At 41.1% G+C, this 17233-nt stretch overlaps 1 protein-coding gene across 3 annotated transcripts in view; it reads left to right on the top strand.

Moving 5' to 3' along the window:
- Nucleotides 1–6993: 6993 nt before the first annotated feature.
- Nucleotides 6994–17233, top strand: part of gucy2cb (guanylate cyclase 2Cb) — a 57756-nt gene continuing 47516 nt past the window's right edge. For all 3 annotated transcript variants that reach the window (XR_008565515.2, XM_054749025.2, XM_070545514.1), the window contains exons 1-6: nucleotides 6994–7893; nucleotides 9786–9898; nucleotides 13011–13078; nucleotides 13187–13402; nucleotides 15225–15343; nucleotides 15695–15797. Coding sequence is in view for 2 of the 3 variants with exons in the window: in XM_054749025.2 (XP_054605000.1) it covers nucleotides 7692–7893; nucleotides 9786–9898; nucleotides 13011–13078; nucleotides 13187–13402; nucleotides 15225–15343; nucleotides 15695–15797 (821 nt within the window). In the remaining variant the exon portion in view is untranslated. The remainder of the gene's footprint in view (nucleotides 7894–9785; nucleotides 9899–13010; nucleotides 13079–13186; nucleotides 13403–15224; nucleotides 15344–15694; nucleotides 15798–17233) is intronic.

Raw genomic sequence — 17233 nt, 5'->3', positions numbered from 1 at the left:
ATTAACACACGCGCGCACACGCACGCGCGCGCGCACACACACACACACACACACACACACACACACACACACACACACACACACACACACACACACAACATAAGAAATACAAAACACATTGGGCTGAGTCCAGATGAGCCAAGTAAGGTAAGGCAAGGAAACACCATCAGAGGAGCCGTCTGCCCTGGCAGCATCAGGTCTTCCACACTAAGTCAGGGCGCTCAGTTGAGGGGGAGCATAGACCCCCACCTCCAATTAAGCACTACCTATAGAGCGCCCAGGAAGCAACAGTCGACCACCGCCCCTGGGGCAGAGGGCCCCCACAGAGAAAACACTGGATTAAAATGAGTAAAAATATGAAAATAAAAGAGCTAATATAAATGACTAAAGTAAGAAAATTAGTAATAAATATAGACAGTAAAATAAGATTATTAAATAATGAAACTATGCTAAAATATAATCATATAAAGCATGCAAAGCCAGTAATTAAATATAATCATGTAAAACGAGAACTAAAACTATAGTAAAAAATTATGTTTATGTATTTAGCAGACACTTTTGTCCAAAGCGACTTACAAGTGATAATCGGCATGTTGCCCTTGAGGCTAACGACAACAACAGTAACAACAACAACTTGACATCAATCACCCCCATTAGAGAGTGACGCGCGAGTGGAAAATCGGCTCAAAAAAGTGAAAAAGTCGCTTAGATAGTCGATTAGATAAAAGCTAACCTATTTAGGTGGGTCTTGAGCCTGGACTTAAAAACATGAACGTTCTCTGCGGCCCTGAGGTCCTCCGGCAGATCGTTCCAGAGGCGAGGGCCGTAAAACTCATAAAAACGCCACCATTGGGAGCCTAAGTCACTTCTGCATCATAGGTCACCGGAAAAACTAAAGAATGAATGGAAGTCAATGGGGCTAAAAAGGCTATTTTCTAATTTAGCTTGTTTTATGCCAAGAAGTCCGTGAATTTTGAAGACACATTTTGATACCAAGAACGTGCTTATTTTCGAACGGGGGAAACACTATTTTAGGGTTTATGTGAAAAGAAATCCAGGACTACAAATGCGCTTCACAAAGCGATGTCATCGAAACAGACACGGAGAAAACTGAGGGAAAAGGGCTGTAAGTTCAGCAAACTTCCCACAGGAGGAAAGAACCGCCATAAATCTGGTCATTTGGTAATTAGCAGCTACGTTAGGGGAGGAGATTATGTGGTGACGTCACATATGCAACGTGTCAATTTCTGGTGTGTAGTCATGTTAATTACGAACTTTTACAAACTTATAAATCTCAAAGTACGTGACTGGCGTGGTCGAAACACAATTACTTTTCATTTAAATTGCAATACAACATATGTGCTATCAGGGAGTAAGGCAAAGTGGATTAGAAAATAAAGTTTTTAGCCCTGTTGACTTGCATTCATGTTTTCGTTCTTCCAGGGACCCATAATGCGGAAGTGACCTAAGCCCCCCTTCAGACAGGCCATGAAAACCGAAATGTTCGGGACTCTGTCCTTAAGACCTTTGTGTCTGAATACAAACATCCGGATAACCTTTTCCGTAATTAAACTGGGCGAAGCCCCTAGTAACAGGACCGGACTTGTCTCGGACAGGGTGGCTGCTTCAGACTGGTGAGGTCGAGTTCCGGACGAGGAGGAGGGGACCGGGGGACGCTGTGTGCACCTAGGTAGCTCGCTCCTGTAGCATGCGGCGAACCATGGCAGCTCGCCTCCTATGGTACCGTTTCCTAGACGCGCGACGGAGCGCTTCACACCGCTTCCGTGATTCCTTTAACCATTGAGCTTCATCATCCAGGTCTCTTATGCGTCTTCATGTGCACAGAATTATGCTTAACATAAGTCCGATCAGTGAGAGGAATTATATCTCTTCGTCGGCCGTGTTTGACTGAATGGCTTTGTTTGGGTAAATGACGCATGTACGCCCGCCACACTATCTGGGTACAGCCTTCCCACCCCCTCCCCCTCAGACATCTGGAACTTTTCCCTGCTGTGTGAAGGCAGCCGAAAGGACAAGTTCAGGGACAAACGTGGTGTGTCTGAAAACACAGTTCCGGTTAAAAACCGGACTGAATTGTCCACACATATTCCAGAATGTCAATCTGAAAAGGGCTTTTAGGCTCCCTATGAGGAGCCCTTACTTCTCCAATCTGCAGTCTCCAGTGTCTGAGGCCTTCTGGTTTAAACCAACCAATCAGCAAACAGCTCATTACCATATTCATGTCCTGGCCAAGTGGGAGGGGTAAACAGCTCTTTTCACAGCAAGGCTGATTTAGGGGTTCAGAATGGCCTGTATCAGGCCTCCTGGGACAGATGAAAGCCGAAAGAAAATTTCGTATCATAAGAAATTTTCTTTTTAGAGGTTCAAAGCAGAGTTTTAGATTGTTGATAAACTGCATTCTTTGTCCCCTTTAAATGAGAGGACTTGACTTGAAAACTAAACAAAATTTCAGTTTTTCATTAATGAAGTGGCTAATGGGGATAAAGAGACTTGGCTGAATCTATGGGGTATTCAGTGCTGTGAAAAATAATTTACTCTTACAGCTTTCTTCTATTTATGTGTGCTTCAGATCAGCAAGCACATCAGAAAAAGATAACCTGAATAAATACAAAATCATCCATCCATCCTTTCATTATCCTCCCCTTATCCGAGGTCAGGTTGCGGGGGCTGCAGCCTAAGCAGAGAGGCCCAGACTTCCCTCTCCCCAGCCACTTGGGCCAGCTCCTCAGGGGGAATCTCAAGGTGTTCCCTGGCCAGCTGAAAGACATAGTCCCTCCAGCATGTCCTGGGTCTTCCTTTAGGTCTCCTCCTGGTTGGACAAGCCTGGAAAACCTCACCAGGGAGGCGTCCAGGAGGCATCCTAACCAGATGCCCGAGCATAAAACCCATTTTAAAACAATAATCTCATTTATCAAGTATTAGAAGCTTTCCTAACCAATCTGTCCCTGTGTGTTAAGGTAATTTCAGCCCATATTAAATCTTGATTTACCTGTGATTAACTAGATTTTAACACCAGAGTTAGATAACAGTCAGAATAAAATTATAAAGTGGTTTGATAATAGAGAAATTTTTGTCTAAAACAGTGAAATAACTAATTTATCTGACCTGTATGAATATTTATTTACTCCAGTCTTCCCCAACACTTGTTTTAATTTTTTTTTTTTTTTGCTGAATGTGGATTTAGAGATGAAATATTCTGAGCTTCACAGCAGACGGAGGATACCTGTGAGAGGTTTTATTTCCCTATCAACCTTTGTTTCTGTCCTTCTTTGCTATTTCAGGTGTCGTGGAGAAATGAATTAGCCTGTTGGTTTTCTGACCATCTCTGGCTTTCCACTGCAAGAATAAAAACACACAATTATCTTTTCTTTTTAATGGAAAAAAGGATGGTGTTTTGAGTTCAAACGAAATCCTGGGCAAAACCCAAAAACAAAGGTGCAAAAAAGGCAGCACTTGTCAAAAATAAATAAAATTTGCAACATGTAGGGCTGGTTTTCTTTAACAGAATTATTTCTTGTTTGTTGCCTTGTTATACATTCATTTTATACTCTTAGAACTTTATTTTTCACATTTAGTTTTGATTTTTGTCCAGGATTTAGTTAAAAAAAAACAACCAATTTTTAGTCTGTATGTGTTTAGTAATGCTGCAGGTTCATCTCTGCATCTCTTCTCAGTATTTCTGCTTATGAAAACCCTGCTTTTGAATCATTTGTCATAAAAAATCTTTCCTCCTTAGCAGTAAGAGTAAGAGTTTTACATGTCCTAAGATTTTCAACTCTAAATCTGTTATTTTGACATTTAATGAACTTTAATTGGAACAATTTATCATACAAGCTGGCGTTGTGTGCCATGTGACGCTGTAAATCTGAATTCTCCTGACCTCTACCCTTCTTTATTTTCTTTGTGGCTGTAATTCTTGTTAAGGTGACTGAAATATGCTTGTTTGTTTGAAGAAGAACCATAAACCCAGTTTAGAACCCCTGAAGTTCGACTCAGCGGGTGGTATTCTGCGCCACAGCTTGACCCGATTCCAGTGGTCACAACTAATCATGAAAACAGTTAAGAATAATTTATTATAAAGTAGAAATAATTTATTTATTTTATTATTTATTTATTTCCCCCCGTGTCCTGTCTGGCTGTGAAGCAAACAGAATTAATGTCTAAATGCTGGTAACAAGCCTTACAGATTTACTTTCAGGTGGAGCATCAAAGCGTCTGCTTTTAATGTCACGCCTGATACTTAAAACTTTATTGTTATTGTTTTTGAATGCTTTGTAATTCCGATCAGACACGGAGACAGAGGTGAAAGAGAAAGGAAAAGACAAAAGGTGGAGAGAGAGGGGGGAATGGGGGGGGAGCGGGGGGGGGGGGTTTCCCACGAAAATAAACAATAATGAACAAGAGTCTGCTTCTAGACCTGCAGAAAGAGACAAGAAAAAAAAGCAAAAAAAAGGGACACAACAACAATACAACAAGATCAAGCTATCACTGCGTCAACTTGATGAAGAAATATATAATCAACATTGTTTAACTGAACAATCACACGATAATAAATCACAGTGCATTAAGTGCCCACCATAGCCTTAAGACCTGTGTTGAACGTGCCCAAGTCCATACTTATGAGAGCACCATGTGAGCACCGTAGTAGAAATAATTAAAAAATCAGGAGGAAAGAAAACACAAGATCTTGTGCCAGTGTTCACTAGTTAGGTACAATAAATCTAAAGAGGGACTTAATTGCACCTTAACAACATTAAGTAAGTAAGTAGTAACATTTATTTATAGAGCGCCTTTCGCACACAGTTACAGTGGGTACGGAAAGTATTCAGACCCCCGTCAATTTTTTGCTTTGTTATATTGCAGCTATTAGCTAAAATCAATTAAATTGATACTTTTTTTCTCATTAATGTTCACACAGCACCCCATGTTAACAGAAAAAACATAGAAGTTTATACATTTCTGCAGGTTTATTAAAAAAGCCAAACTGAAATATCACATGGTCCTAAGTATTCAGACCCTTTGCTGTGACCCTCATATATTTAACTCGGGTGCTTTCCATTTCTTCTGGTCATCCGAGATGGTCCTACATCTTCATTGGAGTCCAGCTGCACTGTAAAGAAAAAAAAACATAGATTTTACGGTAAAACGCCGGTGCCGGAATGGTACCGTAAAATAGCGGGCAAAAGTTTTTTCTTTTACGGTAAGAAGGTATTTTTATTGTTGATTATGGTTAAAAATTGTACTGAAGTCATTATTTCACTGCAGAAAATAATGTTTTCACGTGAAAAACCTAATTGTTTTACCGTAAAATGAACATGAAAATAATCCATAAAATGGAAATTGTGTCACTAAAAACATTTTTCCCCACTAAAAGCTAAATTCAAAGGGTTTTCTCAATACATATAATCAATTCATAGAAATAAAGAACCGATTAAATGCTATTAAGGTAAAAAACGGCTATAATTACTTTGCCTGCTTAACTGCTGTTCATGTCTTTCCACTGCGCTTGTGTAAACATTTTAGCAGTCAAAAGTGTTGAGTCAGTAATGAACAGCGGCACAGCCTTCACATGCATTCACGAGTCAGGTCAAGAACAGACACGGTTCAGCCAGATCTCACCTATATGCCGCTAAGCACACTGGGAAACAGGAAGTAAACTCCTTTCACCATCACCAGCAATAAAAATAAATGTCAAAATCATAGTGTTTTACGGTTATAAACTTCAAGGAAATGTTCTGTTAAAATGATGCAAGACTGCTTTACAGTAAAATTATGTATTTTTTACAAAGAAAAAATTTACAAATTACTGTTTCCACCAATTAATTCATAACGGAAACTTCCTGCATAGCATTTTCCTGCATCGTTTACCTTGATCAAAATGAACAACTACCCTGTTGCCATGGCAGAACGTTTGACATGAGAACATATTGGTACCATTAAATCATCTGGACTCTCCAGCTGCTTTGAACCAGGGCCACACTTGTAATTATAGCATGTTGAAGCTGCAGGCTGACCTCTGGTTAGTGTGTCACTTTACTAAACAGCCAACCAGGAAACTAGTTTCCAAGTCAAAGCTGTAGGTTCACTTTATGTTGCTAAAAAGACATTTAATATGACACTTAGGTCCTCGTGTAATTTAATCTGTGACTTACTTATTGATTTATTTATTTTTTTTCTATAATTAAACTAAATGTAGACTTGATGTTTAAACAGTCTGCATCATATTTTTAAATAATAAAATGAAATTTAAATATTAAAAGCTAAATATTACAATTTTTTTTACATATAAAGCTAAACATGAATAATTAGATCTTAAAAAGATTAAGCTAAATGTAAATGTTTTGAGTCAGGTCCAAATGTAAAGTGGCATCTAAAGATAGCATTTGAACATGAACTTTCTTCAGTAGCTCAGGAGGTAGAGCAGGTTGTCCAGTAATCGGAAAGTTGCAGGTTCAATCCTGGCTCCCACCAGAGAATGCTGCTGTTGTGTCCTTGGGCAAGACCCTTAACCTGCCTTGCCTGCTGGTGGTCGGAGGAGCCGGTGACGCCTCTGCTCTGCAGGTCTTGCCTCTGTCAGTGCGCCCCAGGGCAGCTGTGGCTACATCGTAGCTCATCATCACCAGCGTATGAATGTGTGTGTGAATGGATGAATGACTAATTGTGTTGTTAAGTGCCTTGGGGGGACGTAGAACACTGACAAAGCGCTATAGAAATACAGACCATTTACCATCTTTAGAGGTGATTGTAAATATTTAAACATAGTTTTATATGCATTGACTTATTCATAACATTTAGGTCTAATTAAATAATTTTCTTATTATGTACATTTAGCTAGACTGTTACATACTTAGATGTTACTCACTGAGAGGCCTATGTGGAGTTGTGAATTCAAACCGTATTATACATAAATATTAAAAATAGGAATATTTAAACACTGTAATATAATATAAATTTAATTTAGAAAATGAAATTACTAATAAAAAATATATAAATATAAACTTGGATTTAAGTTTTTACATTTATATATAAAGATATAATTTACTAAATAAGTCTGGTGGAAGAAGTGACATTAAAGCCACACTCAGTTTTTATTACCAGGAAGTAAATTAAACAAAACAAAGAACTTATTTGTTAACACGTTGTTTCTTTACAATCTTAGTTATTTACTCTGTAAGGATACTTTTACATAAAGGAATGACAACAAAAACACATAACTCCTTCAGCACATTATTGGTGATCCCGCATGTCTCGCTGCAAACACAAACGCTGAGACATGATGACTCAGACTCTAACGATCCTCTGAACCTGCCTGAGGCGGAAAATCACCTTGTTGCTGAGAGATCTGAGGCCATTAAATGTGATCAATGTGTTTTTACGCTTGTAATTCACACACACCTTTATCACAATAACACTGAGGAGGTTATACACCCTGCCCGTGTGCCTCTAAAGGTTGTATATTAACACGCTGGTGGGGAAAGGACAGATTAGAGTAACAGAGGAAGTGTGAGTCTGAGCAGCCGACGACTGAAAGAGGAAAAGGAGTTGGTTTTATGTTAAGGTACCCCTTCAGCTGATCAGAGTAGATTTTCTTCCTGCATCGAGCTCCGACTCTCCATACGATGGACTCTTCTTAGCCGCCTAAAAAACATAAACTGACCTGAGAGGTGACAATGATCCGAGGCAGCTGGTGGCTGGTTTTGAGCTTTGTTGGGATTCTCGCGGCTTCCTGTGGAGCCTTCAGACGGTGTGTGGATGGGGTCACGATCAACGTGATCCTGCTGGAGGATGAGGAGTCTCCATGGAGCCTCAAGTATGTGGAGAAAGAAATCCGGGAAGCAATCAAGGAAGATACAGCCATTAATGCAGCAGAAGGTAAAATTATTATTATTTTTTTCTGATGTTCTAAATAGAACAGTTAAAATCTTGGAAACTCTCACGCACAAAGATGATGGTTTTTAATAACACTTTATTCCCTCTAAGCTCAATCTTTAGTGTTGTTCTGTATTTTTAAGCATAATCTGCTGAGCTAAGCCTTATAATACTTGCTGTTAAATTACAGATGACAAAATGTTATCAAACCAAGGCAATAAATATTTAATTTAATATAATATTTTTTCCCTGTCATTCACTTTGAGATATCAATTTTCTGAATCCATCCAACCATCCATCCATTATCGTCCGCTTATCCGGGGTTGGGTCGCGAGGGCAGCACCCTAAGCAGAGAGACCCAGACTTCCCTTTCTCCAGCCACTTGGGCCAGCTCCTCCGGGGGAATCCCAAGGCGTTCCTTTGTCAGCTCAGGAACATGGTCTTTCCAGCATGTCCTAGGTCTTCCTTTGGGTCTCCTCCTGGTGGGACATGCCCGGAAAACCTCACCAGAGAGGCATCCAGGAGGCATCCTAATTAGATGCCCGAGTCACCTCAACTGGCTCCTCTCAACATAGAGCAGCATCAGGTCCCATATGACCAATCTTCTCACCCCATTTCTAAGGGAGAGCCCAGACACCCTGTGGAGAAAACTCGTTTCGGTCGCTTGTATCTGTGATCTCATCTTTTGGTCACTACCCAAAGCTCATGACCACAGGTGAGGGTAGGAACGTAGATCAACAGGTACATCGAGAGCTTCGCCTTTCAGCTCTGCAATCTCTTCACCACGACAGACCGGTACAAGGCCCGCATCACTGCAGACGCAGCACCAATCCGCCTGTTGATCTCACGTTCCATTTTTCCCTCGCTTGTAAACAAGACCCCGAGATACTTAAACCCCTCCACTTGGTGCAGAACCTCTTCGCTGAACCGGAGAAGGCATTCTACCATTTTCCAACTCAAGACTATGGTCTTGGATTTAGAGGAGCTGATTCTCTTTCCAGCTGTTTCACACTCAGCTCAACTGGCTCCTCTCAACGTGCTCACAGCTCCAGTGAGAGCCGGTGATCACGTTCTGATGATGGCAACAGGACCACATCATCTGCAAAAAGCAGAGACTCAATCCTTAGGCCACCAAACAGGTCACCTCAACGCCTTGTGTGCGCCTAGAAATCCTGTCCATAAAAGTCTAACAGAATCGTGACAAAGGGCAGCCTTGATGGAGTCCAACTCTCAACAGGAATGAGCTCAACCTACTGCCGGCAATGCAGACCAAGCTCTGACACCGGTCATACAGGGACCCAACAGCCTGTATCAGAGGGCCTGGTACCCCATACTCCCGATGCCCCATGGCCCCCCAAGGGACGCGGTCGAACGCCTTCTCCAAAACCACAATCACATCAAGATGCTTCATATATATATATATATATATATATATATATATATATATATATATATATATATATATATACGCACACTTTTAAATTCTTTTTTTATTTCTATCCCACCGATTTTCTTTCTCAGATGATTTTGGGTCCTTCAATTATGTCTTAAGCTCTCCACAAGCTGATGGCTGGAATGATTCCCATACAACAATTACAGCTTTTAATTTTTGTTGTTCTATATTTATGTTGCAGGAAAAAAAAAATTCAACCAATTTTATTTAAAAGACATAATGACACAGTAAATAGTTTTTGGGGAGATTTGGTGGACTCCATTTACTTAAAGGGGATCATACCCCAATGTTAACGTTTCTAGATCCGCCACAATTTTATGATTTTTTCAGTTCCATATATTCATTCTTTAAAAACACAAACTAAAATAAATAGAGGTATGTACTCTAAATGTTCAGATTTAATCTGATCAGCGCAATAATGACTTTTTTCTCCATCATAAAGGAGTGGGATTTAACCTGACTGCCACCTTTGAGGGATTTAACACCACTGTGTACAAACAGAAAGGCTGCAGCAGCACTGTCTGTGAGGGAGTGGAGAAGATTGACAAGCTGATGGTGAGTCTCTGCAGGTTCAACACACACATCAGAAGCAAGATTTACATCCGAACCCAGATTTTTATAAGAATAAATAACAATAAAAGACAGTAGAAATGAGTTATAATCAGATTGATGAGCTCAAGGCTACACAAAGTTGAAAACAGGAAGTTTGACCTTTGAACTACAGAGTCAACTAAACTACACTTCATCTATAATAATCATATTTCAATACTTTTTAAAACAATATTGTATTTATCAATTAAATAATTGTGATTAAAAAGATGACAATAGACAAAATGTTATTTAAAACATTGCTTTGTTGTAAGTTGTGATCTATTTAGAACAGGCCTGCGAGCACCCTAGGGTTCCTGGCAGAGGTGGAAAGCAATGGATTACATTTACTTGTGTTACTGTTACTATGCTGTTGAGTATTTCATTCGGTATTTATACTTTTTAAGTTTTTTTAAAGTCTGTACTTTTAGAGGATGTTTTTATTTATAATATTTTGCTACATTTTCCATCATGTCAGTTACTGAGTAAAATTACATTTATAGGCCTAATGGTAGTCGAGGGCGGGGACCTTGGCGGTCTGATCCTCGGCTACAGAAGCTGGCTCTTGGCACATGGAATGTCGCCTCTCTGGTGGGGAAGGAGCCGGAGTTGGTGTGTGTGGTTGAGAGGTTCCAACTAGATATAGTCGGACTCACCTCAACACATGGCTCTGGCTCTGGAACCAGTTTCCTTGCGAGGGGTTGGACTTTCTACCACTCTGGAGTTGTTCCTACTGAGAGGTGTCGATCAGGGGTGGGCATACTAGTTGCCCCCATCTTGGCGCCTGTACTTTGGGGTTTACCCCAGTGAATGAGAGGGTAGCCTCCCTCCGCCTACGTGTGGGGGGACGGGTTCTGACTGTGGTCTGTGCTTCTGCACCAAACTACAGTTCAAACTACCCACCCTTTTTGGAGACCTTGGAGGGGGTGCTGGAAAGCGCTCTTTCCAGTGACTCTCTCGTTCTGCTGGGGGACTTTAACGCTCAAATGGGCAATGACAGCGAGACCTGGAGAGGTGTGATTGGGAGGAACGGCCCCCCTGATCTGAATTCGAGTGGTGTTTTGTTTTGTTAATAATCCTGCCGTGATCTGGTCCTCTCTTCTCCAGCTGACTTCTCCATGTTGATTCTTCTGCCCTATACAATTTATAAGGAATTGATTCCTACTTGGTCCACTGCACACGTACTGATTCAGTCAATATTCTCCACAGTTCTGCAGCTTTGATATGCGTTTCCTTAACTGCTTTGCACCGCTAGTTTGGCAAAAAATGAGCATGCTCATTACAAGCTGATTCCTTCCTTACTCTGCTCATACAACAGGAAAACTACAGCCTCCGTGAGTTAAAACATCTTGTTCGTGCAAATCTTCACTTAATACTTGAGCCAATTCCATTCGAAACATTAAGAGCACCAGTGTGTGTGTATGAACTCAGGAGTTCAGAGATGTGACGATTTAGCCTGCTTCTTTATTTTACTCAAGAACAAGAGAATAAATTATTACAAAAGCAAAACAAAAATTATTTAATGAATTAGAGAAGTTACATTTAAAAATTAAATTCTAACTAAGTTCAGTGTAGGGAAATTTGTTCGAATGAGTAATTAAAATGAACCTAAAATAATGCAGTGATGATACGGAGTATGATGTGTGAATATATATCAATATTTGACATGTCAGCATTTCTATCAGTGAGGGTATTTCTAAGTGGGCTATTGACCCCAAATTTGCATCAGAGGTTGCCATCCATCTATTTTCAGCTGCTTAACCAGGGTCGGGTCGAGAGGGCAGCAATCTATGCAGGGAGGCCCAAACTTCCCTCTCCCCAGCCACTCGGGCCAGCTCCTCTGGGGCAGCCGAGAGACATAATCCCTCTAGCATGTCCTGGGTCTTCCTTTGGGTTTCCTGGTTGGACGTGCCCAGAAAACCTCACCAGGGGGGCGTCACGAGGCATCCTGACCAGATGCCCGAGCCACCTCAACTGGCTCCTCTCGATGCAGCGGATCTACTCCGAGCCCCTCCCGGATGACCGAGCTTCTCACCCTATCTCTAAGGGAGAGCCCAGACACCCTGCGAAGAAAACTCATTTTGGCCACTTGTATCCGCGATCTCGTTCTTTCGGTCACTACCCAAAGCTCATGACCATAGGTGACGGTGGAACGTAGCTCGATCGGTAAATCGAGAGCTTTGCATTCCGGCTCAGCTCTCTCTTCACAAAACCCTATCCTCAGTCCACCAAAACAGATCCCCTCACCACCTTGGCTGCACCTAGAAATCCTGTCCATAAAAGTTATGAACAGAATTAGTAATAAAGGGCAGCCTTGGCGGAGTTCAACTCTCACCGGAAATGAGCCCAACTTACTGCCGGCAATGTAGACCAAGCTCTGACACCGGTCATACAGGGACCTAACAGCCCGTATCAAAGGATCTGGTACCCCATACCCCCCAGGGGCCCTGTGTGTGTGTGTGTGTGTGGGGGGGGGGGGGGGGTACCCCCCACAGGGCCCCCAGAGGGATACGGTCGAACGCCTTCTCCAAATCCACAAAACACACATAGATTGGTTGGGCGCACTCCCACGCACCCTCCAGGACCCCCCTAAGGGCATAGAGCTGGTCCAGTGTTCCACGGCCAGGACGAAAACCACATTGTTCTTCCTGAATTTGAGGTTCGACAATCTGCCGGACCCTCCTCTCCATAACCTTTGAATAGACCTTACCATGGAGGCTCAGGAGTGTGATCCCCCTGGAGTTGGAACACACCCTCTTATCCCTCTTTTTAAATAGGGGGACCATCACCCCAGTCTGCCAATCCAGTGGAAATGCCCCCTGGTGTCCACGTGATATCAAAGCTATTAGATTTTAAAGACAAATAATTAAGGAACAATTCAATGCACAACTAAAGGCCACAGGGACCAAGTTGTTGTGCCACCTTAAAATTTTCACTGGCCCTATTTGAACCTCCTATGAAAATTCCCTGGTGAAGCCACCACTCTCAGGTTTTTATCAGGAAGCATCTAGAAGAGAGACGTGAGCCACAGCTGAGGCTCCACACCAACACAAACCCACTCAGCTGTCTTCTTTTACAGGGTTCAGATGAGCTCGGATGTGCCGTGCTCGGGCCAACCTGCACCTTAGCTACTTTCTCAATAGTTGAGTAAGTGGCCCCCCAAAAAGCACATTCTAGTGAAATTATGAGATTTGTTCACCTTTCCAAATAAATGACCACTTCTCTTTCTCTGTGACATCCTTTGTCTCCTGTCAGTTTAGAGAAAGGCCTTGGCCTCAGTACGCCCATCATGTCAGCAGGAAGCTTCGGTCCATCGTGTGACTACACGCTCAACCTGCAGAGGCTGCTGCCACCAGCGCGCAAGATCTCAGACTTTTTCATCCATTTCTGGAAGGAGAAAAACACCATCAAACCCGAATGGAAAACAGCCTACGTCTATAAAAAACCGAGCAACACAGAGGACTGTTATTGGTGAGTGAACCTGACAAGTCACTCAAGCATTGATAGATTAGTTTCAGTGAAGCTGTTGAGGTGAGTTCCCTGCTGATGGGATTTAACAAGAGCAGAGTAGGACTGGACAAATCATTCCTACATGGAGCCGGATTTACTTCCTGGTTGACAAGAATGTCCAATGCTACAGATTTAAAAGCACAATCTTAAATATTTTTTAAATTTTCCATCACACAAACATTTCTCCATTAGAGTTTAGCCTGAATGTGTGCATTGGTCAACTTGCATAGCTCATTTTCAAAGAAAACTACAACTTTGGGTTTTTATTCTTGATTTAGTCTTCCCCTAGGAGAGTGGAGTATTTGTCACACAAGTTATTTTAACAAAATGTGTTAAAGAAAGTTATGAAGCAAAACTTTTGCTTTGCATGTGAATTCAAAATCACTATATTAGTTCATTTGAATGTTCTTTTGTGTCATTTAAATGATGGGGACAGAGTGTGATGTCTCAGTGGGGGACATTTTACTAACATATGGTTCCTAAAACTAAAATCTGACAGAAAACGTATGGACAATTTTTTTTCAAGTGAGTTTTGTATAATTTATGCTTCAAGCCGGGTAAGGTCCAAATGAAACAGCTGTAAAGGGAAACGGGTCATGGGAAAGACAGAAAACGCAAAGGGGTGGCAGTTTTGATGTGGAAGAGCTGATTTTCACAACGTGGAGCAGATCAAGAGGCGCGCATATATTTGTTCCACGTTTTACCGGAGGGAAAGATCTTACGTATGAGAAGGACGGGCCAATACTAGCAACGCTCTAAGATGTGGCACTTTCCTGGAGGCAGCAGTGGAAACGAAAAGGTCCAGCTGAACGTCTCCAACAGCATCCAAACAAGGACGACAAAGGCTTTTGACCACAGGTGGGGAAAAATTAGTGCCCTAACCCTATCGACGTCCAAGTTTTTTTGTCTAGCACAAGCATCCAGCAGCACTTTGTGTGGTGACATCAACCGTAGAATGTGTTATTACATGAGGTGTGGACTTGAGTTACATGACTTGGACTCGAGTCAGACTCGAGTCATTATTTTAATGACTTCTGACTTGACTTGATAAAATCTATAGACTTACGACTTGACTCAACTTGCATCTGTTGACTCGATGATGACTTGAGCACATTTGATATTTTAGCACAAAAGTGGCGCGACATGGACAAAAAATCATAAATCATTCTTGGTTCTGGGTTTGATCTTGTTCTGCTAACTGCAGCAGCACTTCGTTTATGATCAGTTTCAGTTGCACTTCCTGCTTGTTTGAGCAAACAAATGAAGCTTTAAGAAGCTTTATTTCTGGAATTTATTTATCATCACTGTCATTAAATTGAAGTTGGATAGATGACTTGATTATGACTTGAAAATTCAAAGTTAAGGACTTGGACTTGACTTGGACTTCCACATCATTGACTTTGGACTCGACTTGGACTTGGTTGTCTTTGACTTGGACTTGACTCGAGACTTGACTGGAAAGACTTGTGACTTACTTGTGACTTGCAAAGCAGTGACTTGGTTACACCTCTGGTTATTACACAACTGTTTAATTGACAGAGCACACCAGTCATTTGAGAAAAAAAGTGTTTTCCTCATTTGTTATCAGGCTGTGAAGGGTTGGAGCAGCAGACACTTTGTACCTAGCCCCACTCTCCATTTGTTCAGAACATCTCTCTGTTTCACCAAACTGAGACTGTTCATATCCTTTTCACAAAAACCCACTCTGATGAGGAGAGTTGAATAATGTAGTTCACCTCAGCCAAACATGGCGATCCTGTTGTGATGAGCTTCTTGTCCTCAGGTATATGAGTGCTTTGGATGCAGATGGAAAGTTTGCCACCAACATAAGTCGAACGTTGCTGTGGAAACCTGAAGATGTGAGAGACATCCTCTCACCACAGAAAAACAGGACGAGCAACTGTGAGTACACACCAGCTTCTCAGCACTCACACAGGAGGTTTATTGCGAGGAACACTCTGGCATGACAAGGTTTCATCTGGGACTAAACACACAGCAGTACTTGGTAAACCTTTACTCTCAGATGGTGGTAATTACAGGTTTCAACCTTCAAAATGTTGCGTGTAATCGTCACAAGCCAACTCTTTTGTTTCCCGAGAGGCAGCAGTAATTCATTTGGTATTAATCGACTTTCAAGGTTGAAAAATGAACTTTATAAATGGAAATCAGGATTAACTTCCTTTGTATTCCCCTCCAGGCTGAGATTTCCCCTGATAATGATTCTGTTGTTATATGAATCTATTGTGTTTGCAGTGTTCATCATGTGTGGCTCACCAACTGACTTACTGGAGGTGAAGAACGGCTCTAAATCAGCAGACAGCAGCGAGTTTCTCTTCGTCCTCATTGATCTTTACAAGTCAGTCAGCTCATCTGCAGCTTCTAGTTGTTGTATACCTAAGAATATTTGGTTCTTTCTGTTGTTAGTGCTGAAATGGACTGCATGATAAGGTGCTTCTCTGCTTTTTCAAGCTACATTCTCAGTTTTCAGAAATGTGTGCATTTTCTTTGGGACTGATAAGCTAATGGCTAGTCTTGACCTGCCGAGCTCCAACTTTTTTTTAGTATCGTGATCATATTCTATTGATTTACACCACCATTAGTTTAGTTTCACAAGGATTTTTTACAGGGAGTTCATCACAATTATGAAAGGGAATTTAAAGAAGACATATTATGACTTAGTTTTAAAAGTCCATGGTTTTAAAAGTACGTATATGGAGATCTTTGCAAAAAGTCCCTCTCACGGTTTATTCTCGACATTTTCAGTATCTTCCAGAATGAGGCATTTCGTGTCTCTGTCACTTCAAGAAAAATAAGCTGTTGCTGGCCACGCCCACCCACTCCTGATAGGCTGGTCGTTTTTTTTAATGTGAAAAAGGAACAAAACAGACGATCTCCAAACTAATATGTTCAGCCCTGAGTCTGATGCAGAAAAGATGGAGAGGAGCTTAATTATTTTATTCTTTTCGTTAATATTTTCTTTATTCTTCAAGGAAACTTCGATAGGTTAGGCGTAGCTCTCAGCTAATTGTTCTTATTATGACTTCAGGTCCAGGGAAATGTTCATTTAAACAGATAATTCATCAAATCAAACACTGACAAAAACACTTATGACTGTTTTTTCACATTTGGAGTGTTTGTAGAGGCAGTACAGACCCACATGGCAGCACAAAAGCATGCAACAAATTAGATTTACATGATATGTCCCTTTTAAATACTATCTGCAAGCATTAACATCACCAACAGCAGGTAAACATGGAATTTCTGGGGATCACGTCCAGCTAGAATATCTTTGAGAAACTAGTCATGTAATACTATATTGACATCTGTGTAAATCATGTTTGTGTTTCATGTGTCAGCTAGCTGTGGTAGCCATCTTTAATTAGGTTCACTCCTAAAGTTAATCAGTGGTAGATACATCTCCAACTAAAACTTTCAAAGACTTTAATTCAAATCCACTCAGTTGTTTTTGAGACATCTTACTGATGGGAATGCAGACAGAAAGGGTTAGGGGTTGGACATAGACTCTATGGTTGCTCAAATTTAAGACCTGGTAGGTGAGCTGACATTGTCTGATTCATTATTATTAGGGCTGCATAATATATCGTAAATATATCGTTATTGTAATATCAGCATGCACAATATGCATTTTGCAAGAACAGATAAATATCGCAATGAATAGTCAGCTCAAATGTTTGCTACACATAATGCATTCTGTCAGTCAAACAGAAGTATTATGTTTTTTTTAAACAAATCAAATAGAGCTCTTCACCCATTTGGCCAAATGGGTGGGTT

Source organism: Nothobranchius furzeri, chromosome 16 (genome assembly GCF_043380555.1).
Source record: "Nothobranchius furzeri strain GRZ-AD chromosome 16, NfurGRZ-RIMD1, whole genome shotgun sequence".
In the NCBI taxonomy this organism is placed as follows: Eukaryota; Metazoa; Chordata; class Actinopteri; order Cyprinodontiformes; family Nothobranchiidae; genus Nothobranchius; species Nothobranchius furzeri.
This window is presented reverse-complemented; position numbering and strand designations above follow the sequence as displayed.